Source organism: Suncus etruscus, chromosome 7, assembly GCF_024139225.1.
Source record: "Suncus etruscus isolate mSunEtr1 chromosome 7, mSunEtr1.pri.cur, whole genome shotgun sequence".
In the NCBI taxonomy this organism is placed as follows: Eukaryota; Metazoa; Chordata; class Mammalia; order Eulipotyphla; family Soricidae; genus Suncus; species Suncus etruscus.
The window spans coordinates 55,524,622-55,546,692 of record NC_064854.1 but is presented as its reverse complement, the minus strand read 5'-3'; the positions used below and the strand labels follow the sequence as shown (position 1 = coordinate 55,546,692).

The following is a 22,071-nucleotide window of genomic DNA, read 5'->3' as shown; positions in this document are numbered from 1 at the left end:
TTTTATTGTTTTTTTGATTTTAGGCCACACTGGTGACACTCAGGAGTTTTTACTTCTGGCTATGCACTCAGAAATCGCTCCTGGCTTGGGGGACCATATGGGATACCGGGGGATCGAACTGTGGTCTGTCCTAGGCTAGTGAACGCAAGGCCTTACTGCTTGCACCACCGCTCCAGCCCCAAGTCTGTATTTTAAACTTAGGACCTTATTGTTCTGATTGTAGTATTGAAGCTAGGACTTGAGTTAGGTAAAGCAGAGCAGCACATTTATTTCAAGGCAGACTGAAGTATATTGAGCTCGAAAATTGTCAGGATCCCAAGGAAAACCAGCCTTTAACTTGTGACCCTCAGAATCTCAGACAAGTAGTTCTTGTTTCATAAAGCAAGAGCCTTTCATCGCTGCACCTCACTCTTGATGGTTCCCACTGAATCCAGGGGCTGGATGGGGTTCTCTTCCCAGTGCTCAGTATGTCTGGCTGACAGCTTGAGGTGGGTAAGCATCCACTTTTTAATACCAAACGAAAACCAGAACCACCCCCTTTTCTCTCCTGTTTCCACACCTCAGCTTGGTCTGTTTCCAAGTTGGAGTGAGGAAGTAAGGGAATTGATGATTTGTTCTTTTTTAGTTTAGTTTTGTTTTTTTGTTTTTGGGCCACACCCATTTGACGCTCAGGGGTTACTCCTGGCTATAGGCTCAGAAATCACCCCTGGCTTGGGGAGACCATATGGGACGCCGGGGGATCGAACCGAGGTCTATCCTACGCTAGCACTTGCAAGGCAAACACCTTACCTCTAGCACCACTTTCCCAGCCCCTGATGATTTGTTCTTAAACTGCTCTCCAAAATAAGCTATCTTGTGAGTTGTAAATAATCTTTTTGTGCAAAACACAGAGACAGGATCTGATTTGCTCCGAATATTATATATTCGATAATATGCTAATAAGACATTATTCCTGTTTGCTCTCAGGATTAATAATGTCAGATGAAATTTAGGAGGGAACGAAAGAATTCAGGCTGAGACATTGCATGTTATTTTGGGGGAAAAAAAAACCCTGTATAAGGCAGTTTTTCAGTGTCTACTGAAGGTAATGTGTTCTTGCAAAGAATATTTTTTCTTTGTCATTTGTTTTTTTATTTGGGGGGCACACCTGGTAGTGCTCAGGGGTTATTACCAGCTCTGTGCTGCAAGGTTGTTCCTGGTGGACACCAGGGACCATCTGAATTACCAGGATGGAACTCTGACTTCTGCTTTTGAAGCTTGTGCTCCAGTCCAACCCCAACCCCATCATTTTTTTGTGGGGAGGGGCACACTTGGCAGTCCTGAGGGGTTACTCTTCAATCTACACTCAGGAATCACTCCTGGCAGTGCTTGGGAGACTATCTGGGATTCCAGGGATTGAAGCCAGGTCAGCCTACCTACTGTACTATCACTCCAGCCCTATCATTCTTTAAAAAAAAAAAAAAAAAAAAAAAACAACTTTCAAGGGCTAGAGAGAGAGTAAGGGTTTAAGGCATTTGCCTTACATACAGATAATGCCAGTTTGCTCTCTGGCACTACACAAGGTCTCTGAGAACCACCAGAAGTGATGAGTGATCCCTAAACACAACACAGAACCTCTGAGCACTTGCCCCGTATGGTCCACAGACAAACAAAAATTACCATTTTAGTTTCTTGTGCCCATTCACTGTCTTCCTTCCATGTCAGTGACTCCCTCTGGGGTAGGGAGGCAGCAGTTTCCAGATCACCTGAGCTACAACAGAAGGCTTCGTGCTGGCAAGTGAGCCCAGGTTGAGGTGAACATCGGGCCACGCTCTTGCTGCTCAGTGCCTAAGAAGTTGGTTAACACCTCTGCTCTAGTAGTTGGCCTGCATCCCATTGGGGACACTTCAAGATCTGACTTTGTTGTACTGAGCCTACTTCCCTCCCCCAAATTCCTTAATTCAGATAAAAAAAATAGGGATGGCTGCTCTGGTTTGTGGGAGGACAGAGGGGTTACTCTCAACACAGAAATTTTGGGAAGAGGAACTAGAAGTTACCAGAAAGCTATTTACTTACTGAAGCTATTTATTTATGAAAGGGGAGGTGTTGAGGTGCTTGCCAAGGATTTCTTCTGTTGCCCTAGTAGGGACTGTGGGGGAGACACTCTACAGGCAGAGGTGCACCCCAGTTTCTGACATCTCTAGGTTTTGAGTCTGAAAAAAAATAAAAATTTTACTAAGGATTGATAAGCATCTTTTCCTCTTATTTTCTTCTTGCAAGGTCTTCCACCTGCTTTCAGTCTCGGTTTCCTCTATGATGCTGAGGAGACAGAAAATTTCCTGGGGTGTGTATAGTGTGTGATGGATTAAACTTTCCTATCTTGGGCCCGGTGAGATAGCACAGTGGTGTTTGCCTTGCAAGCAGCTGATCCAAGACCAAAGGTGGTTGGTTCGAATCCCGGTGTCCCATATGGTCGTCCCCCCCCCCTCCCCCCCCCCCCCCCCCCGTGCCTGCCAGGAGCTATTTCTGAACAGACAGCCAGGAGTAACCCCTGAGCACCGCCGGGTGTGGCCCAAAAACCAAAACAATAAAAAAAAACTATCTTCAGTAGACTAGGTTGAGGCTGTGAACCATTTTCCACAGGCTATTTTGGTGCTTTTGTATTTTCAGTCAGGAACTCGCCTTGCAGCCTCTTGAGAGGGAAAAAAATTGAGAACTTGGCACAGTGCCATTGAGCCTAGGGAGGGATGACCAGTTGCCAGTTGCCTTGAGGATTCTTAAGATAGCTCCCCTCCCCCACGGTTGCTGCATGCAGCCAACCCAGGTTCAATCCTCAGCATCCCATATGGTCCCTGAGCCTGCCAGGAGTGACCAGAGAACCACTGATGTGGCCAAAAAAAAACTCTTCTTTCGGTTTTTGAGTTACACCGGGTGACGCTCTGGGGTTACTCCTGGCTATGCGCTCAGAAATCGCTCCTGGCTTGGGGGGGACCATATGGGATGCCAGAGGATCAAACCATGGTCCCTCCTAGGTCAGCCTCGTGCAAGGCAAACACCCTACCACTGCCACCGCTCCGGCCCCCTCCTTTTTTCTAAATTTTGGACGGACTTGGCGATGTGCTCAGGGATCATTCCTTGAGGGGCTGAAGGCACATTATGGGGTGCTGGGGATCAACCCAGGCACATGTAAGGAAAATGCCAGACTGCATCCTACCAGGAATGATCCCACTATACAGAGCCTAGAGTCAGCCCTGAGCACAGTGCACCAAAGAGCTGGTGTTTGCTCATGCTAGTTAGGGACATTAGCTCTTGAGTACTGATGGGAGCTGGAGTTCATGGCTCCCACACACCTGCCTATCAGAGATAGGCCTCCAGTGTGAATGGCAGAGGGGAGCCAATAGCCTTGGCTGGTTAGGGGCTAAATGAATTAACTAGCATATTTGCCCATAAAAGTGAGATTTTTTATTTTAGCGACTTATTTTATTTTTGGTTTTTGGATCACACCTAACGGCGCTCAGGGGTTACTCCTGGCTCTACGCTCAGAAATTGCTCCTGGCAGGCTCGGGGGACCATATGGGATGCCGGGATTCAAACCACTATCCTGCATGCAAGGCAAACGCCTTACCTCCATGCTATCTCTCCAGTCCCACAACTTTTATTTTTATGAAAGACAAGAATGATGGTCCTAATGGGTTTAGCATGTTTGGAACAGTGAAGTTGTTATGATATCCTAGGGTTTGTGTCATCACAGTAAAGTTTGTTTTTTTTTAGGTTTGGTTTGGTTTTCAGGCCATACCTGGTGATGTTCGAGTTATTTCTGGCTCTACTCTCAGGGATCACTCCCAGAGAAGCTCCTGGGGACTTTATGGCATGCGAGGGATAGAACCTGAATAGGCCATGTGCAAGGCCAAAATGCCTTCCCTGCTGATTTAACCCTCAGTTCTATGTTGTTGTTGTGACGGGCACAACTTTATTAAAGAGGAGGGTCAGGTCCGGAGTGATAGCACAGAAGTAGGGTGTTTCCCTTGCATGTGGCTGGCCTAGGACAGACCTGGTTTGGTCTCCAGTATCCCATATTGTCCCCCAAGTCTGCTTGGAGTGATTTCTGAGTGCAGAGCCAAGAGTAATCCCTGCATGCCACTGGGTGTGGCCCAAAAACAAAAAAGAGGACGGTCAAGCTCCCTGTGCCAGCTGCCTGCTCTGCTCTCAGAGCTTGAGGCCAGCTCTCTCCTGCCCTGAAAATAGGCCCTTTGAGAAAAAGGATAGTCATGACACAGCCAGGCTGGGAGCTCCCAGCACCTATGGTCAGGGTCCTACATGCCAGGTCTGTCCTGGTTGGTGAAGGGTAAGTCTGAGAGGCTCAAAGCATCTGTGGTTCTGGCTGTGTCTGGGTATGAGACTCAGTGCTCAGAACCAATGGGGTCCCATCCACTCTTTGGTGTAGGGAGATGAAACCTAGTCCTAATACTCAGCAGTGCTACCCCAGGACCCTATGGATGCAGGGGATCAAACCTCTGTTGGCCACATGCAAGGCCCTACCCGCTGTCTATCATTTTTTGGGCCCAGCCAAGGAGTTTGTTTTTAATATTCCAGTTTCATTTGAAAGCTTGATACCCAGCAGTGTCTGGGAGTCTGTCGAGGAGGTGGGTCATGTGCAGATGTGTTCCCACTTCCTCTTCAGAGGACCTAGAAAGTGTGGGAAAAAAATTGGTTGGTCACAACCGGCAGCACTCAGGGGTTCCTCCTGGCTCTACGTTCAGAAATCGCTCCTGGCAGGCTCGGGGACTATATGGGACGCCGGGATTCCAACCACCGTCCTTCTGCATGCAAGGCAAACACCCTACCTCCATGCTATCTCTCCGGCCCCAAGTGTGGAATATTTGATTGACACTAAGATTCTGCAATTGCAAAAAAAAAAAAAAAGATTCTGCAATTGCGGCATTGCCAATGTCATTGCAGCCTTTGTGTCCGCCCCAGTCACAACCGGGTTTGCTGAATGAGGAAATCCTAGATCCCTGTAGTTCTCAGGACTGCCTCTAGATGGCCCCATCGTCTTCGAGCTCTCCACCCTATCAGCCACCCATCGAACCCTGCAAATGAATCCTCAGACTTGGGGTATGTTCGTGTTTGCGACTCACTCTGGTATAGAAAACAGATGTCCTAGCTAAAGTTTTGTCCAAGAACCTTCCTTCTCCCTGGTGCCATCCGTGTGCCCAATCTCAGAGCCGCTGAGCACAAGGAGGACTCTATCTGAGTCCTATAGGACCAAGAGGGACTTGGGCCAGAGACCGTAGCAATTAATTTTGAGGGTTTTTTTTTTTTTTTTTTTTGGAGGGCTAGAGCGCTTTCCTCGCACATGGCTGACCGGGTGATCTCGAGCATCCCATATGGTCCCCCAGGCACCGCTGGGACTAGTTATTAGCAGAGCCAGGAGACAAAACCCATACCCATAAAAAAAAATTCTGAGGCTTTTGAAAAGCATGCCTCGCTGTGCTGGGCACCCAGCCCTGCTTGGGGGTGTGGAAGGTAGGTGGAGGAGGTTCGGGAGAGAGGCCCGGGGCCTTGAGGGGGGTGTCAGATGAGCTGCAGCCCGCCCGAACGCAGCCCAGTTCCCTCCTCCACCGCTGCTTCTCGGTCCAGTTTCGTTTCCTTCGTGTCCCGCTCAGCTGACTCGGGGCAGCCAAGCCGGCCGGGTCTGGTGTCGCGTCTCTGCGGGCAGAGGACACGCTGGTCCTCTCGGTGGCCCGAAAGCAGTGCGGTGACTTGGCAGGGGCTATTTCCAGGCCAGGCTTCTTCACCCTCGCCTAGAAGTGAAGTTAGTCTCCGCCCGGTTTGAACCCGGAGCACCGGGTGAAGCCAGTGGGCTTCACCCGCCCGCAGAAGCCACGCCCGCGCGCAGATGACCCGCCCGGCCACGCCTCTGGTTCCGGGCCTGCCTGGCACTTACTTCCCCGGGGGGCGCCCGGCACTGGCCTGCCATGCCCCGTGGCCCGCGGCGCCCGCTCTGGGTCTTCCTCCTGCCGCCGCCGCTGTTGCTGCTGCTGCTGCTGCCGCCGCCTCTCCCGGGAGTGTCGAGTGCGGACGCCGAGCAGACGACCGGGGATCGGGCCGGGCCGGGTTGGCGGGACATGCAGGAGCGGCTGCGGGAGGCTGCCACCCTCTGCCAGCGGTACTGGGCGCACTTCAGCTGCCGCCTGTGGCCCGAGGACTGCGACGAGGAGACGGAGCGCTCCGGTAAAACCAACTCGGTGGGGCGGATGCTGGTCGCCCCGAAACCCCTCCACTGCCCCCCAGTGCGTCTCCACCTCTCTGGGCTGCAGGCGGGACTTCCTGCTGCCACCCACGGCGGGGGGTGTGAGTTGTCAGTCAGGTCCAGAGCTCCAGCCAGCAGCATCTCCCTGGAGATCCGTGTCCGATCCGTGTCCTGGTTGGCAGGCTCCAGCGCAGGCTTGTTTTGGACTCAGTCAGTCCGGGACTTACTCGTAGGCTTAGAGGCTGGGTGGGTCACAGGGCTGTAGTCCCTTCAGTCTCTCTGCTCCTGCTCGACTCTTGGAGCACTCATGGGGAACCCCTCACCAAGCAGCCATCCTCTTCCTCCTGAAAGGACCCTCCTTCCGCGCCTTGCCTGCAGAAAGGACAGTTGTCAGAGGGACCTGCCCCTCTTAGAGCTGTGCCTGGGCACAGCCCACTGCCCCCCAGTCCTGTCCTCTGGCCTCACAGCTCCCTCCTGCAGGCTGGAGTCTCCCGCTGCCGGGCCAGCAGTACCTGGATATTCTAGCAACATGGTACCACCGCTTTTGGGAAGGCCGCGGGGACTGCATGATCTCCAATGACTTTTCAGGTGGGACCTGGGTGGGAGGGTCACCCCTGTCCACCGCTGGCCTCTTGCCCAACACCTTTCCCACCCCACTTCTGCCCTCCCTCTCCATGAACACCCTCTCACTGCTGCTGCTGCCACCCTCATCCCTGATTCCCAGGCCTGGAGATGGACCTGAGGGTGCGGCTGCATGGCCAACACCTGGCTCAGGAGCTGATTCCCAGGGCAGTGAGAGAACACCTGGAGCAGCCTGGGCCCCGCAAGGCTCTGGCACTCTCCTTCCATGGTGGCTCTGGCACGGGCAAGAACTTTGTGGCAGGGATGCTGGCGGAGCGTCTGTTCCGCGCCGGGCTGCAGAGCCCCTGCGTCCAGATGCTGATCGCCACGCTACACTTTCCACACACTCAGTACCTGGACCGCTACAAGGTGAGCCTTGGGGAGCCCTGCCACAGGGCTGGGAGGGGGCCCTGGTACCCAGGAGGAACACTAGGACCCAGGAGGGACGCTGGCACCTAGGGTGGGGACTGGGGACCGACCGGAAGCCTTTGCAATAGTCCCTTTGACCAAGAAAGACCTACTTCCCCCAGATGAGATTCCAGTGTCCGTTTCATCATCCATAAGGTGCTTAGAGTTTGGAGATCTGGTGTTGAATCTGAGCTTAGAAGCAGTTTCTGCCTGGACACAGTTAGTTCCCCTTTTGTTGTGTGCATGCGTGTGTGTGTGTGTGTGTGTGTGTGTGTGTGTGTGTGTAGACCACACCCAGCACTGCTCAGAATTTACACGTGTATGTGTGTGTGTGTATATATATATATATATATATATATATATATATATACACATATATGTAGGCCACACTCAGCAATGCTCAGAATTTACTCCTGGCTCTGGGGTCTCAGGGGTCACTCTTGGTGGTGCTCAGGAGTCCATATGTGAGGATGGAAACTGGGTCAGCTACATGCAAGGCAAGTGCTCTCCCTGCTGTCCTGACACTCCAGCCCCTATACTCCTTTAAGGCACTTTCCCTATCTGTGATCCATCCATCTCTGATCTGTATCTTGGGCAGGTCCTTTAGGATGAAAAGTTTTCTGTCCTTGGAAATCTCTGATTTCCCATATCTCCCCACACATCTTGTGGCTGGACAAAATCTATACCCTTTCTGCCCCGTCTTTTGGGTCCTTCAAGGCAGCTAGTACGTGGCTTATCGGCATGTGGGAGTGCTGCAGATGGGTTAGCTTTGCTAAGCAGAACCTTCGTGGGTTTCGGGAACCTTTTCACAGAGGAGAGAAGCATGAGCACGAATGGACGAATATGAAATGTGAAATAAATGAGACCACACAAAATACATTGTATGGGGACTCTGGCCCAAGGGACGAGAGACAAATTTACTTTTCAGTTGATGACATTTTATAAGGACAGACTGGTATGCAAGGTGTCCTCAAAGAGCAGGAGAGCAGTACAATGGGAAAACAGACCTTAAATTTACATTTTAAAAGCCGTTCTTCAGGTGAGAAAGAACTCTGCTGGAGGTCAGTGAAATCAGAGCTGGGGATGTTTATGGTTAGCAAAAAGCAGGTTTTTTTCAAGACACCAGGAGGAGAGAGACAGATATTTTTGATGTCTATGTAGTAGCCTCAAAATAGATTTTAGGGGAGACAGAAATAATTGTTTACCATCATAGAGCTAGACTCAGAAAAACAAGCTGTTGGCGCCAGGTTATACGAACTAGCCAGCAGGAGACTTTTGGCGGGCTTTGGTACTGACATTTCTTTGTAGGAGAGCTGAGGCTGGATTTCTTTTTCTTTTTTTTTTTTTTTTTTTTGGGGTCACACCAGGCAGTGCTCAGGGGTTATTCCTGGCTCCAGGCTCAGAAATTGCTCCTGGCAGGCACGGGGGACAATATGGGGCGCCGGGATTCGAACCAATGACCTCCTGCATGAAAGGCAAACGCCTTACCTCCATGCTATCTCTCCGGCCCCCGAGGCTGGATTTCTATAGTGGCCAAATAGAGAGAAAAATGTAATGTTACAGCCATGTTGGAATTACCGCCAATGATCCACGCAAAGGGTCAAATGATTGACTTCGCTAAGCAGGCCTTTTGGCAAATAATTCTTTTAGAGGAAAGCCCTGCACCAGGGAAGGAAAAGACCACGTCTGGTGCGTGCTTTCCTTAGATGGGATGTAACATGGGAGGTCCTGATGATGCCTGGGAAGCAGCAGCAGAGCAGAGCTGTGCTTGGTGCTCTGGGAGGGTTGAGGCTGGTGTCTCCTTGCTGGGGCATCGGGGCCCTAGCTGACGGGGCCTGGGTGACCTGCAGGAGAAATTGGGTCTGTCAGAATTAGCTGAGAAGGTGGTCTACTGCTCCGTGTTTCCCAGCACTCAAGGAGGTCAGAGAGGCAAGTGAGTGGGCCCCCCCCCCCACCCCTACTTGTCCCCGAGCCACCTGGAGTTGTCTCAGACTCTCCTCTGAGATCCGAGCCTAGTCCAGGGGAACAGACTGCTCATGGGGTTCAGTCCCAAGTCTTGGCAGTCTGTGGGCACAAAGGAACAGTGTTCCAAGAGTTTGATGCAAGGGTGGTGCCCAATGGCCTCGCCCACTCCTAGACACTCTGGTTGCTGAGGCAGGAGGGACAGGAGAACCAGCTGTGCCACTTACTGCCCAGGCATTGAGACAAGTCAGGCGAGGCTGCCAGGTCCTGTGCACCCCTGGAAGGAGGCAGGGCATGGCTCGGCTCATGGCACCCACAGCTGCTCTATTTGTGTGCAGAAGACACTGGCTGAACAGATCCACCAGACACAGGGGCGCTGTGGCCAGAGCCTATTCATCTTTGACGAGGCCGAGAAGCTGCATCCTAGCCTGCTAGAGGCTCTCCAGCCACACCTGGAGCACCAGCACTCCTCGGCCCCAAACACCATCTTCCTCTTCCTCAGGTGAGCCCAGGGTCTAGCTGGGGGACCTCACCCTCTGAGGCTGCTGTGAGGTATGAACAGTGTATATGTGTGTGTGGGAGCCCTGCACTGGCAGCTCCTTTAGTATCCCACACAGGCCCTCTTTGGACTCCTGCCTGGTATGATGGCATGTGACCCTTTTCCCCCACCAAACAGTGCCCAAAACCATCCAACATGGACAATTTGTAGAGCTGGAGGAGCTCTGGGCTGGGGCCTGAGTATGTGTGGCTCAGCTCGCCCTACTATGCCCCAGTCCTGGGGTGTTGCTTTGAGGTCCTTGTGTGTTGTCTTTTTTTTTTTTAAGGACTGGAAAGCACCCTCGGGACTCAAACCACCAGAGGTGATTGGTTTCAAAGCAAAGCTTTGTGAAAGCGAAGTAACCGCTTGTGTGTTGTCTTAATATAAATTAATTAGTCTTATAGTTGGTGTGGGGATGGTGAGGCCTTACTGGACTCGACCCAGCTCCCACAGCCCCTATTCTGGCGGGTCTGAAGGTTGCAGGGTAAGGGCGGAGAGATTCACAAAGCAGTCAGATGAAGTTCCAGGAGTCAGCCAGCTTTATTTCACAGTTCCTACCACCATGTACACTTCCTCACATGGCCTCTAATACTAAGCCTTTTCCTAGCAGCTACTTCTCTACTCCTACTGGGCTCTCTCGGCCTCTGTCTCCCTTTTACCTGCTTTTACCAGGCTTCCTAACTGGCTTCCAGGCTGACCAACTCCCTTTGGTGATGCTACTGCTGCTGCTTCCCCAATGATACTGAATTGTCTGATGCTGTATCTCTGATGATTCTGGCTCTCTCCTGATGCCTCCTCTCTCACTCTCCTTCTTATCCCCTCTCTCTCCCCTGCAGACTCCTCTACCCACCCATTCCAGGTGTGGGCAATTCTGAATTCAGGTGGGATAGATGAGTTGGGGGAGGGGATACCCACACTTGTGCACTGCCTGGTGTGGACCTGGAAGGTTCCAGATGGCCAAATTTTGTCCAAGTGGCCCCAGGACCCCTTAAGCACTGTTTGAGAACACTCAGAAGAAAAAGTTCAATGAGCTCTTTATTTTTGGATCATACCTGGTACTTGGGTTACTCCTGGCAGATTCAGGGGATCATATGAATGACAGGGATTGAACCTGGGTCAGCTGTGTGCAAGGCAAATGCTCTCTACCCACTTCTGCCCCTCAATGAGCTATTTTTTATTTTTGTCTCCCTGGATCCTAGGTGGGAAACTGCTGAGCCCATAGGGCCCAATCAGTGCCCCCTCCACCTCCCAGTTTGTTTGACTCAGGTTTACTGAGCTGCAGGCTGTCTGATCACTAGTTTTGAGGGGTTTTAATCAGGCTTTGCTCACTGCAGTGAAATATTTTAATTAGACAGCACTGTTTTCAGCTAAAGGAAATGGCGTGGGCTAATCTCCGTCTTCCTAGGTTTATCAACAGCTGTTCTGTGGCCCGAACATGATTTGGGCTTTGTTGTTTAACAAAGTTCCACATGCACCCGGCAAAAAAAAAAAAAAAAGTGCTATTCTGCTGTTTGGGACTGACATGTGCTATAAAAGTTTATTGATCCCATGAGTCTCGGTTCATCGTTTAAGGTTATTTTCTTATCCTGTGTAGTTGTAAGTGGGTGGTAAAATTTCCATGAAGGGGAAGAGAACAGCAGTCAGTGTGTGCTGATGGCCCCCACACTCCCTGCCAGTGAAGTAGCCAAGGACCCAGGCTCAGTGTGTCTGAGTATCTCTACAAGGTGGCATAGTATTGGATGGCAGATTTGGCTCTGTGGGGGACAGGAATAGGGGGGAACCCTGGAGTAGAGTGGTAGAGCTCAAACCCAGGGTTTCTTTTTCTAAACTTTATTGAGTTTTGGGCCACACCCATCAGTGCTCAGGGGTTACTCCCAAGGGTTCTGAGCTCAGAAATCTCCCCTGGGGGACCACGTCAGGAATCAAACCAGGACATCCTGGGTCAACTGTGTGCAAGGCAAATGCCCTACTGCTGCGCTATCTCTCCGGCCCCCACACCCAGCCTCTCCCATCCATTCTTGTGCCTGCAGAGCTGTGAAGGCCCGTGGAGGGGGTGGACTCTGCCCACTTCCGGCTCTATGCGAGGAGCCCCTTCATAGGTTTTCTGCCTTTGCTGTGACTGAGATTTTGGGGCTTGTTGTGGCTCCACTGAGGTCACGGCATTCCCTTGAGCTCTAACACGTGTCCTGATACACAGGCTCGGGCTTGAGAGCTTGAGCAGCTGGGGGAGGGGATGGAAATTGCCATGGCCCTCACTGTGGGTATGGTGACACTAGACATGTTTTGGGTGGAGGAAAAAAAAAAGTTGCCTGCTGGCCTCTCTTCTCAGCTGAACCAGCCCCCTTGATTTTTCCGGTGTTGACAGTGAGGATTCCATAGGGGAGGGTTGTCTTAACTGTCTCCCCACATCTGCCTCTGTAGCGGGGTGCTGGAGTGGGCAAGGTGGCCCTTGGGGTCCTAATGAGACTCCATCCCTTATCTTCAGCAACCTTGGTGGCAGTGGCATCAGTGAGACAGTGCTACAGCTGCTGCATTCGGGGTTTGCCCGTGAGGACATCAGGCTGGAGCACCTGGCACCCCGCCTCCAGGCCGAGATGGAAGCCACAGGTACAGGGATGTGACCCTGAAGGAAGGGGGACACACCGTCATGCTCAGGGAACCATATGGGTTTCCTGCTGTGCATTGAGCCTGTGTGGGTCATGTGCAGGGCCCCTCCCCTCTTCTCGGGCCAGACAGGCCTGGGTCTAAGTGCATGGCTTCTGCTGCAGACGATGGCTTTGGCAGGAGTTCGCTGGTGACTGAGCCCCTCATTGACCTCTTCGTGCCTTTTCTGCCACTGGAGGGCCAGCACGTGAAGCTGTGCGCCCGAGACGCCTTCCAGAACCGGGGTCTGGCCTACACTGAGGCAGCCCTTGAGGAGATCGCCAGGTCACTGGTATCCGTTCCCAAGGAGCAACCCCTCTTCTCTGCTCAGGGCTGCAAGTCTGTGTCTCAGAGGATCAGCTACCTCTCACCCTGAGACAGGTGGGCTCGGGGAGGACTATCATACCTGGTGTGTAAAAATTAAAGCCAAAATTTTTCTAGAGCCCTTGGCCTCCTCCTACAGAAACAGGGCTTTCTCGATGTCACCTGTTACCTACCTGTACTGAACCTGGGCCAGGCAAGTGCCTTGATCCCTGTATACCTCCAGCCCCTTTTGGGAGACCATACCTAGTGGTGTCCAGGAAACCATGTCTTCCCAGGGAATGAACTGGAGTCACCCCTCTTTAAAGTCCTCTTACCTTTAGTATGTGGGGATTCAGCGTCACCTTGGTATGAGTGAAACCTCAGGTCTGGTCTGGCACCCCATATGGGTCCCCCACTAGGAGTGAGACTTGAGCATGAGGGGAGTGAGGGGGGGAGAGAGACCAAAAACAAAGTGCTCAGACTCTGGGGCTTTAGGTGCTTGAGAAAATTAGGCTGGCAGGGCCTCCCATGGTCTCTTGAACATTGCCAGGAGTGCATTCCACTAAAACAACTAAAACAAGGCTGTCTAAAGAAATGAGGGCCCCCACTCTCTCTGACCCTTCACACAGCAGCACACACATTCCCTGTGGAGATAAGAGTCGGACCAGCTGCTCCCCTTTGGGGTCTGCTTTATTTACATCAAGTTTAACACTGTTAGCAGTTCACAGTCAGACAGCAGGTGAGCATTAAATTAGGAAAACAAATAGATAAGGACAAATACCTGACAACACTGGAGTGTACCCCGAGATCGCTGTGCCACCCCTTAGCCCTGCCCAAGGTGCAAGGCCCGCCACTGCCCAGCGGGACCTTTGGTATCAGCGTTAGGCTGGTTTCCATGAATCTGAATCAGGGCCCATGACCCAGTTCTGACTGCAGCTGTGAGATGGCCACTCACTGTAGCTGGGTTTCCTCCACTCAGTCATTGCAGGAAAGGGGAGGAGGGGGCAGACAGGAGACATGAGAAGCCCATCCTCACCTCACTTTCTAGTTACTGATCCTGAACCCAATTTCTCCCAGAATGTCCCACACCTGGTTCAGGAACGAGCACCTACAAAGGCAGGACATGCTGGGGTTTTTGGACCAGTTGCTCAGAAGCCTCTTTGGCCCATGGTGGGGAGCTGCTGAATGGCCTTTACTCTGTAGCCAAACACCTAGTTGCCCCAAGTCCTATTCTCCAGCATGTGATGAACTGAATTAAAACCCAGATCCAAGGAGAAGATCTGAGCCCTTTCCTACGGGGAAGAGGTCATCCCTTGCCCCCAGAGACGTGCATGCAGAACGTGGGCTCCAGGTGAACTCCAAGTGGGGCCAGGGCATCGCACGGGGGAAGCAAAGTTAAACTGGATGGAGGAGCAGAGTAAGTGCACTTGGAGAGGGCACCTCACTTTCCCAGCAAAATGGGGCTTGGAGCACATACCCCTTTGAAACTCACTCACACCCACTCTGCGGCCTCCCAGAAGGCATCATCATGTGGGCCTCAGCTGCATCCTGGGGACAGGACCAGGACTCTTCACAGACTGAGATGAGAGTGCCCCATAAGACAGGCACTGGGCTGGCTGGACTCCCAGGACCATGAAGCTGAGGCAAGGGAGGGGTCCACCAAGGACCCAGAGCACCGAGACAGACGCCCTAGGTGGATAGAACAAGTCACTGGGCACAATGACGGGACCTGAGACTCGGAGGAGGCTGGGACGCTACTTGCCCTCAAGGACCTGGTTGGAAACATGAGGAAAATCACCCCCAAAGTACACTGATTCTGGGGCCTCCTGATCTCTGGGCTAAGAGAAACACTGTCACTTTTTCAAGACTCAGCAGAACAGAGGTTGGTCCCAGCTCCCCAAAGGCTTGGGCTGAGTTTGCTGCCCACAGAGAACGACCGAGAAAGGTTGGGGGACTGACCTGTGGTCTACACTTCAGGTCACCCATGGGGAAGGGATCACACACCTCGGGTGCCTCTCCAACAACATTCAGAGCAGCCTCAGTGCCACGCACACACCAGACGCTTCTCAAAGTGCTTTGCTGTGGACATCGCCCAGTCGTGACTGACACACAGGAGCTACAGTGTTGGGAATGAGGCTGCAGGGTTTGAGGCTCACCAAAGTGACGTTGTTGGGGTTTACTCCTGACGGAGGCACCCCAACTACGCACCCCAACACAAGCACACTGATTGTCTAGCTGAGCCACATGGTGGGGGTGCAGTCTCTCACAAGGCAGCAGGTCTGGTGGAAAGACACCCCCAACACACACATACACACAACCAGAAAGTCAAGGGTCCTGACTTTGAGCCGAGGATGCTTTGTAAGAACAGGTGGGAAGTTCCATCCCACCAGCCACCAAAGACAAACGGGACCAGGCTACAAGCTGGGGCCCCCAGAATGGAGCACAGTGTCGTCAATGGCAGTAGTGGAGCAGCATGGTGGCAGTAGTAGTAGGTGACACCCCGAAGTGCTCGAGAATCTTCCACGACCCCATTTACTCCATACAACAACCCTGAGGTAGTTACTAGTATAGTGTTGTCCCTGCTTTGCGGGGGTGAGGGTAGGATGGGGGGGGACACACAACAACAAGTGTTCAGGAGGGGCTCAATGATGCCTTCCACACAGGCTTCTGGGTCTCTCTTTCCTTGCTGTCTGTCTACACCTCTCCACTCAACACCCTATGACTCCATATAGCCATGTTGGTCCAGTTTATGGATGGGGACTGGAGAACTCTCAATGCACCCAGAAGCTATGATCACACCCTCAGGCTCCACTGGGATGGGGTTCCCTGTACTCTGCAGGGCCATGGGAAGGGGGGTTGCACCCAGTCTCTGGGGAACAGAATACACATCAAGAAAGAGCCTTTCCAAGACAAACAGCGATTGGGAACTGTGAGGAGACAGACACTGGCTGGCCCTGGCCCAGAGAGGATCCAATGTTTCAACAACTCTTGGGAGTGCCAAGGGTACTTGGGAGTGCCTCCTGCCTTCTCCCTACTCAGGATAGAAACCCACTGGTCCTTCTAGTCTCAGCAGCTTCTCTCTGCTCTTGGCTCAGATGAGAAAGCACCAGAGCTGGGGTTGAGCCCAGGCCCTTTCATCCACACCAGTGGATGGAGCTTCCAAGCTTCACCCAAGATCCCCATTTGAGCATGGCCAAGTCTACTCTCATGACTCACCAACATCCCAAGCATGCAGAAGACAGTCCAGTGTAGCGGCCCCTGAGTTAAGACCCCTCGCAGCTGCACCCCAGGGCAGCAGGAAGTGTGAATTCACTTGGCAGCAGGACAGATCCTGGCGTCCCAAATAGAGGCCCCTGAAGAGCTTCGATCCCCTCCACGTGTGGCCTGCAGTGCCAGGGATCCTCCCACATGGGAAGTTCTAGCTGGACCCAGCCCGATCTCAGAGGCAGCAACTAAAATGGGTTCAAGTTTCTGGAGGGGCAAGGGGAAGGGACAGGAGGGTCTGAGTTGGAAACATAACTCAGAGGGACAGATGAACAGGCCCCTACTTCTCTCCCACAAGATTATATCATCATGCAGGGAGCAAGGGGAGAAGTGTGACCCAGCAGGACACGAGGTTCAGCATAGTACCTTCTGTGGCTCTTTCCTTCCTTCCTAATAGAAAAGTCACTTCCTGGGTCCCTGATGCCAGAAGTGACCCCTGTATGCCTGCCTGCCTGCCTTCCCAATGCCTGGTCAACCTCAAAGCCAAAAAGAAACAACTGCTACTCACTGGAACAGCAGCGCAGCATAGAGGAGCGGGACGGGACGGGACAGAGCTCCTTTCACCTCCACTCACTGCCTCACAGAGAGATAGAAATGAGGATGGTCTGGAGACGCTTAACTGCTCACCAACCTGCAGCTCCCCCAAAGGCCCTTTGGGAGAATGACATATCCCAAAGCATTAGAGAAAATGGAGTAATCACTGAGAACTTGGTCTGATGTCCACACTTAATATCAAGCCAGTTAGATGTGGTGGAGCTGTAATTGAGCAGTGGAGGGGACAGGCTGTTCAAGATGGACACAGATTGGAGGCTCAGGGCTCTGGTCCCTCACACTCCCGTGTGCCCCGAATCCAGTTGCTCTTCCAGGCACACGGTCCTCAAAACAGGCAGAATAACAGAATAAATAACATAGAATGTTCCTGATTGGATCTTTCCAAAACAGCTCATGGGCGGCAGAGAGGAAGTGGGAGGAGGCAGGTGTGAGAGTGGGTGCTCCACATGCCAGAGAACAGGCCCTGGGATGGGTCAGGGTGTCTACTTGCAAGAGGTGGCAGGGGAGCCCAGGAGGGAGGTGCCTTAAAATAGCCAGCAGGAGGAGGGGCCGGGAGAGCCCTGAGGAGGGCATGATGGTGCCACAAGCAGCAAACTGGGCCCAATGCCCGGGACATGCAATAGCTGGGGGCTGGGCCTCACCCACCAGCAGATGGAGTCGCTTCCTGTGCTCTGTGTCTCCCAAACCCTCACTTGCCGCACTAAGGGGCACCCCAGGAAACAGGACATGCGTTTCCCTACCCCAGCCCCATGGCCCAGCCTGTGTGCCAGCATCCCGACAGTGGTGTGACCTTGGCCATGACCTTGCTCAGTGGTGGGAACTGTCTCTGGCACCTTCCCTGCTCCCTCCCATGTTCCAGGTGAGCTGGACAGGCAGGATAGCAGCCAAGGTGCTCGCTGGAGCCACCGCCCCACCATGCTATGCTCCCTGAGGTGCTCCCAGTTTCCAATCTGGCCCTATGAGCATGCTGCCCCCCAGTTCCTAGTTTTGCCACCGCACTGGGGTCTGCTTTTTAGCCTTTTCTGAGATGAACCTGTAAACTTGGGGACACAGGGGCCCGAGGTACTTCACGCAGACACACTCGCGAGTCAGCCTCTCCTCATGAGGACAAGAACACAGCAGCCGGCGGCTACCTCTGTACTACGTCACTGATCTCCTGCACACACGACAGTAAGTGGCTGAGCACCGGGTTGGCCCCAGCATCCCCAGCAGCAGCTGGCGACACCTGCAACTCCTGCAGGCTCAGCTCCAGTTTGCTCACAGCCTCACGAAAGGCGAACTTGTTGCGGGTCTGGGGGATACAGTCCACATAGCCTGAGCAGTACCCAAGCAGCTGGTGGCCTGTGTCGACCAGCTGGCTGTTGGGCAGGGGCTCGGCGATGGCACTGGATAGTAAGTCCGCGCACTCCAGCAGGGCCTCCTTGCTGATCTTCTCGGCCGGCACCTTTTCTGCCACCGGCCGCGTCTTCCTCAGTGTCACCTTAGTCCCCGCCGTGCCGTTGGCCATCTTTGCAGGTGACACGGTTGGGGCAGGCAGAGGCACTTGCGGTGGTGGCAGGGCTGGCCGCCCGGCTTTGCCTGCCGCAGGCCCTGGCCTCCTCCCTGATTCTGGGACCTCAGCTGTGGCAGGGGCTGCTGGCTCCTCCAGCCTCATCACAGGCGGGGGCGGCGGGGCACACTTTGGTTTCACCCGCCGGGGTCGGTCCTTGTCCCCGGAGGTGGCAGTGGCAGCAGCCTGGTGCTCAGACAAGAGCTTGAACTTGTTCCCCTGAGAGTCGGTTCCAATGAGCTGCACGTCGGCCGGGCTGTGCTTCAGTGTGGGTGAGATGAGGACTGGCACCTTGTGACTGTGCGTGGTGCCTGAGGGGGCCCAGCCCACTGGCTCACCATCCTCGGGGCCAGGGCGTGCACCGTTCCGCTCCTTGGCCTTTGGGAGCCCAGCAGGTGGGTCCTTCTCAGTGGCCCCACGGTGCAGCAGTTTGGCTCGGGAACGGTCCCGGGTAGGGACCACACCAGCCTCAGCTCTCCTGGGCGGCGCATCACTGGCCCGGTCAGGGCAGTCCTCAGGTTGTGTGGTGACCGCCACGGTCCGGTCTAACTGCAACCGGGCACGCTGGCAGTTGCGGGGCAGTGTCATGGCCATCCGGTCCTGCTCTGGGAGGCCCGAGGACATGGATGATGTGGAGTTGGAGCGCGGGAAGGGCTTGGCTGTGTCCTCGCTGGCCGCTGGCTTCCCGGCCCGCAGGCCCAGAGTCTTCTTGATGAGGCGTGGGGTAAAGAAGCCCGAAAGGCCAGACCACCCCCCCGCAGCTGCCGCTGTTGCAGCACTCCCTCCCGTGTCTTCGCTGGCAGAGAGGCCCCGGGGCCCTGGGGCAGCATCAGGCTGTGCGGGCGTCAGGGGCGCCCCGTCTGGGGGCCCGCAGCCAGCCGCCAGCTCATAGCGCTTGTGTGGCTGGTTCTCCATCTCACGGAATGAGCTGCTGCGCTTGGGTGGTGCAGGTGCGCTGCGCTTCTTCATGAATGAGCTGAAGAAACCACCCTTTCGGTCCCGTGTGAAGCATGGCTCACGGGGGTCCTCCAGGCAGTCATTTGGGGACTTGTCCCGCTGCTTCCGGGGCAGTGCTGGAGAGCCACCGGGGGCCTGCACGCTTCGCAGGGGCCCTAGTGGGAGACAGGGCGTCAGTGCCGGGCAGAACCATGCACAGACACTTCACACCCATGACCTTGACCCCCGGAAAGAAACACCACACTGGGGGTCACCTCTTCGCTACTCTGCCAGACTGGGAAGGCCCAGCCTGCAAGGGTACTCAGTGCCACCTCTCCCCAGGGGATGGGCCCATACCTGGGGCCGAGCCAGAAGCCGAGGTCTCACTGCCATCCGGTGGCCCCTCAATGTTCTCCTTGTTCTCTATCTGCTTCTTCAGCGTCCGCATCTTGGATGGCAGCAGCGGCAGCCGGGGTAGGTAGGGGACGATGGAGGACGAAGATGCAGCCCTGCCCAGCTCCTCTGCCACCTCTGTGGGACACCAGGGCAACAGGATCGCTCAGCCAGGCACAGGTGCATGTCTCTGCTTCCCCCAAGGAGGAGGAAACAAAACTGCAGAACTGTGGGAGCTACCACCAACTGGTCTGGCTGGTTTGGGGTCACACCCATGAATGCTCAGGGATTACTCCTGGCAGGATTCCCGGAGCCCAAGGCAAGTGCCTTCACCCCTCTCTCTCTCTCTCTCTATCTCATGCGACCCAACATAACCTGTGTCATGTTAACATCTGTGTTTTCAGGCTGCCAGCTTGACAGCGGGGACAGAAGTGGAAAGTCTGCAAGGATCCCTGGGGTTGGGAATGCTGCTGTCACCCCACAACTGGCTAGGTGCTGAAAGAGGAAGCATCTCACCTTCAGAGATGCTGGAATCGTGGAACATGGTCTCAAACGCCTGATGTGTCTCCGCAAATGAGGGCCTGTCCGCAGGGCTCCACTGCCAACCTGGGGACAGGAAGGGAGAGTGGCCATAGGGGACAGATGCCTGGACCATTGACACTGTGGACCAAGGTAAGCGAGTCCCAGGCTGCTGATAGGCCACTGATCCGCCCTAATTTGCATCTGTGTCCCGATTGGCCAGCCTCAAGATTCAGGATGGTGATCTGAGCACAGAGCTAGGAGTAAGCCCTGAGGAGCAAGGATGCTTCAGAACCCCCCCCCCTCCAAAAAAAGAGAAAGAAACATGACAGAGGGTGGTGGGAGCAAGACCAATACTCACTGAGAAAAGGAGAAAATTCATGCTCAGACTAGTTCCACTCTGCTTTTGACTCTCAGGCAATCTCCCTAAACCCAGTCATCTCCCACCTCATCTCCAACTTGACCTTGTGACCATTCTATTAAAAAGACCAATGTTTGGGGCTGGAGCGGTGGTGTAGGACGTAAGGCGTCTGCCTTGAGCACGCTAGCCTAGGGCAGACCATGGTTCTATCCCCCCCGCATCCCATATGGTCCACCAAGCCATTTCTGAGCACTTAGCTCAGATGGGGTGATTTCTGAGCATATAGCTAGGAGTAACCCCTGAGCATCACGGGGTGTGGCCCAAAAACAACAACAACAACAACAACAACAAAAGAGACCAATGTTTGGGGGAAATGAAGTCAATATATGATCATGAGCAACTTTCCTTAGGATTGCCTTAAAACTCAGTGTTTATCAGGACATACCAGCTGGCCAATAAACTAAATACGAGGCTGGATTTAATCTGACACAGCAGGGGAAGGGAGATACTCCCCCAATTCGTCAATGATCCTGACGAATTTATGAGTTGATGTAAACTTTTACAGTGACCACGTGCAAACCTACTCACAGGCTCTCATGAGTTCGTAGACCTTTGGGGGACACCCTTCCGGCTGTTCCATCCGGTACCCTTTCTCCAGGAGGTCATAGACTTGGGACAGGTCGATGCCCGGATATGGAGACATTCCATAGGTAGCAATTTCCCACAATAGTACCCCAAAAGCTGGATAAGAGGAAAAGAAAAAGAGCTGTAAGTATATGTGCTCTTTGGACCCAAGTGTCAGTGCTGTGGACATAGGACACATGGGACCTGAGCACAGGCTGCTCGTATCTCCCCAGTTAAGATAACTTCTTCCTTTCCTCCTTTCATGCTGGGCTGGGAACCAGGGTCCCTCCATCTTTAGAGAAGGCCATATTCTCTCTTGAGCATGTTACTCTCTCCCTTTCTTATCTTTTCCGCCTCCCTCCTCAGTAAAGTCTGTTTTTGCTTGTTTCCCCCTCTGGAATTCTTATTTATGAGGGAAGATGGACCTGAAAGGCCTAGGTAAGATCAAGGATGGACTCTGCTTTCCTGCAAAGAGCAATTCCTCACTCAGGCCTGAGTCCCATGGTTCCCTGAGAAACCAACTCCGAGGCTAGGCAGAGCAACTGGCCGACAGACTTTCATACTGACACCTCTCAAACCCAGTGAATCACTGCCCAGGCCCTAATTAAAACTAAAAAGGGAAAGAGGACTGTACTTTAGGAAGCAAACACTTTGGTAACTTCTCTTCCCAATTCTGTTTTTTTTTTTTTTGTTTGTTTTTTGTTTTTTGGTTTTTGGGCCACACCCGGCGGTGCTCAGGGCTTACTCCTGGCTGTCTGCTCAGAAATAGCTCCTGGCAGGCACAGGGGACCATATGGGACACCGGGATTCGAACCAACCACCTTTGGTCCTGGATTGGCTGCTTGCAAGGCAAACGCCGCTGTGCTATCTCTCCGGGCCCTCTTCCCAATTCTGGATACGATAAATTGTGCTATAACATCTGTATATAGTCTAATTCTCACAGCACTACACTTCTTTTCATGGACATGTGGGTGCCAGGGAATAAACAGAGAAGTGCTCTCTGGCCTGGAGCTGCATCATTAGCTTTACTACTCATTTTTGGCCCCAGCCCTACAATCCAAGTCTTCGATTATTATTATTATTATTATTTTAGTCTTGGGGCCATACTCAGGTGCTCAGGGGTTCATCCTGGTTCTGTGCTCAGTAATTACTCCTGGTAGGCACAG

General features: G+C 53.4%; 2 protein-coding genes across 2 annotated transcripts in view; one reads left to right on the top strand and one right to left on the bottom strand.

Moving 5' to 3' along the window:
- The first annotated feature begins 5,930 nt into the window (after positions 1–5,930).
- TOR3A (torsin family 3 member A) lies at positions 5,931–12,846 on the top strand. Its single transcript, XM_049776534.1, has 6 exons — positions 5,931–6,213; positions 6,713–6,820; positions 6,957–7,222; positions 9,562–9,725; positions 12,247–12,368; positions 12,530–12,846. Exons 1-6 carry the CDS (start codon positions 5,958–5,960, stop codon positions 12,778–12,780), a joined length of 1,167 nt encoding a protein of 388 aa, XP_049632491.1. The 5' UTR covers positions 5,931–5,957; the 3' UTR covers positions 12,781–12,846.
- Positions 12,847–15,950: 3,104 nt separating this feature from the next.
- The window catches only part of ABL2 (ABL proto-oncogene 2, non-receptor tyrosine kinase), a 57,807-nt gene continuing 51,686 nt past the window's right edge, over positions 15,951–22,071 (bottom strand). The window contains exons 8-11 of the mRNA XM_049776424.1: positions 20,870–21,022; positions 19,918–20,007; positions 19,366–19,539; positions 15,951–19,184 (exon numbers count right to left, since the gene is read on the bottom strand). Coding sequence (XP_049632381.1) covers positions 17,653–19,184; positions 19,366–19,539; positions 19,918–20,007; positions 20,870–21,022 — 1,949 coding nt within the window. The 3' untranslated portion in view covers positions 15,951–17,652. The remainder of the gene's footprint in view (positions 19,185–19,365; positions 19,540–19,917; positions 20,008–20,869; positions 21,023–22,071) is intronic.